The sequence below is a fragment of the Acanthisitta chloris genome, unplaced genomic scaffold (assembly GCF_000695815.1).
Source record: "Acanthisitta chloris isolate BGI_N310 unplaced genomic scaffold, ASM69581v1 scaffold39095, whole genome shotgun sequence".
NCBI lineage: Eukaryota > Metazoa > Chordata > Aves > Passeriformes > Acanthisittidae > Acanthisitta > Acanthisitta chloris.
Window position 1 is genome coordinate 1 of NW_008674926.1, and position 2,037 is coordinate 2,037.

At 57.6% G+C, this 2,037-nt stretch overlaps 1 protein-coding gene across 1 annotated transcript in view; it reads left to right on the forward strand.

Moving 5' to 3' along the window:
* Window positions 1-524: 524 nt before the first annotated feature.
* BRF2 (BRF2, RNA polymerase III transcription initiation factor 50 kDa subunit) overlaps window positions 525-2,037 on the forward strand; it is a gene marked incomplete at its 5' end in the record, with an annotated part of 2,003 nt that continues 490 nt past the window's right edge. The window contains 3 exons of the mRNA XM_009075520.1: window positions 525-584; window positions 892-1,213; window positions 1,729-2,032. Of these exons, the coding sequence (XP_009073768.1) occupies window positions 525-584; window positions 892-1,213; window positions 1,729-2,032 (686 nt within the window). The remainder of the gene's footprint in view (window positions 585-891; window positions 1,214-1,728; window positions 2,033-2,037) is intronic.

A 2,037-nucleotide genomic window follows, 5' to 3' on the forward strand; every position in this document is an offset into this window, starting at 1 on the left:
AGAGCTGACCGTGCGAGGCGCCTCCGCCGCTCTGCGTCGGTGTGAACAGCGAAGCGCTCCCGAGCCGTGTCTCCGTGTCCCCCCGGCCCCGCGGGTCTCCGATGTCCCGGTCGGACCGGCGCTCCCCCCTCCCTCCAGCCCCCCCAGACACCAGCAGGTTTCCCATCACGGGGTCAGTCCCACAGCACTTCTCTGCCAGGATTTAGGCTTGGAGCCCTTGGTGAGCTGCTCTTGGGCATTTACATCCCTTATTAGGGGTTTATAGTGTAGAATACTTTTTTGTTATTAAAAGAGGTGACCTAAGTGTCATTTAAATCTCTTGTAAGAGCTGTAAGTGCCGTGGAGCAGCCCCGAGGCTGTTGGCTGGTTCTGTCTGTGGGGGATCCCACTCCTCACTGTTAGCTGTGCTGCTCTAGCTCAGTGCCCTCAGAGACCTGTCAGTTTTGGTCACTGAAATCCAGTTCCATGGACATCTGGTTGCCCAAATGACGTCATGGCAAGGCTGATCTAACCCTGTTTTCCAGAGGTGGCCTATTCCCAGAGCACTGGGCAGAAGGAGCAGCTGAGCCGCTGCCTGCAGCGAGGTAAGAGTGTTCCCTCCTCACCCTGAGCCTTTCTGCTTGCTGATCCAGTTTGTTTCACTTGTTTCCAATGGTAAAAAGGGGTAAAAGCCTTTGATCTGATGGCAGAGCCTGGAGAAGGCATTTGGTGCCTCACCTGCACCAGGATGAGGCATTTTGGTATCTGGGAGGTGTTTTGGTGCTGTCTCTGGGACTGCAGTGCTCCTGTGCCTGTGCCTGGGCTGGGTGAATGCTGCCTGAATGGAATTCTGAGAGAGGTTTGTCTCAGAAGCTACTTGTTCCCACCTCTGAGGGCAGTGCCTTCCCACAGGGATCCGGCGGGTCCAGGACCTCTGCAAAGTCCTGCAGCTCCCAGCGGTGTTCGAGGAAACAGCTGTGTCCTACTTCCAGAGGGCTGTCCAGCTCCCTGCCTTCCACCTGGTCAGCCTGGAGAAGAAGGAGCTGCTGGGAGGCTGCTGTGTGTTCGTGACATGTCGCCAGCACAACTGGCCCCTGACCATGGGCACCATCTGCTCCCTGCTCTATGCGAAGCAGGAGCTGTTTGCCAGCGTCTACGTGAGGCTCCAGAAGGAGCTGGAGCTCTCTGTGCCTGCCCTGAGCCTGGCAGACCTGGTGAAGACACACCTGAACAGGTAGCAGAGTCCCTCTCAGCCTTTATGGAGCTCTGTGTTTTCCATGGGTGGGTGGAACAGCTGGGACGTGGCTGTGGTTGGGGCAGGGACCAGCTGTGGCAACCTGTGTGACACACGCACTGCCCATGGCTGTGTGCGCAGTCTGTGATGGCTTTTGTACCTCCCTTGTCACACCTGGGCTGTGATTCTCATCCTGCCCCATTCTCCTCTGTTTGGAGAGGGCAGGGAGGTGCTCAGGGAGGTACCATAAGTCACACAGAATCTCAGAATCATCCAGGTTGAAAAAGGCCTTTGGGACTATTGAGTCCAGCCTGTGACCCATCACCACATTATCAGCTAGCCAGAGGACTAAGTGCCATGTCTAGTTGTTCCTTGAACACCTCCAGGGATGGTGACTCCACCACTTCCCTGGGCAGTTCCAGTGCCTGACAGCCCTTTCCATGAAGGAATCCCTTCTGATGTCCATGAGCAGCAGGAGTAGGGTGTGTTTTTCCCAAACCTCTTTTCTCCTGCAGTTTCCGGCTATTCAAGCCCACAGGCAACGTCCCTGTGCCATTCCAGGAGGACAAGGAGAAGCTGGTGGCCCGGACAATGAGCATTGTGGAGTTGGCCAGTGAGACGTGGCTGGTCACCGGCCGCCACCCCGTGCCCGTGGTCACGGCCGCAGCCTTCCTGGCCTGGCAGTCGTTGCAGCCCAGCTCCCGCCTCTCCTGCCCCCTGGCTCGGTTCTGCCAGCTGGCAGGTGTGGATGTGCCACCCCCAGCACACCTGAGGCTGAAGGAGCTGCTGGAGATCCTCCTGGGAATGGCCTCCAAGCTCGCCTG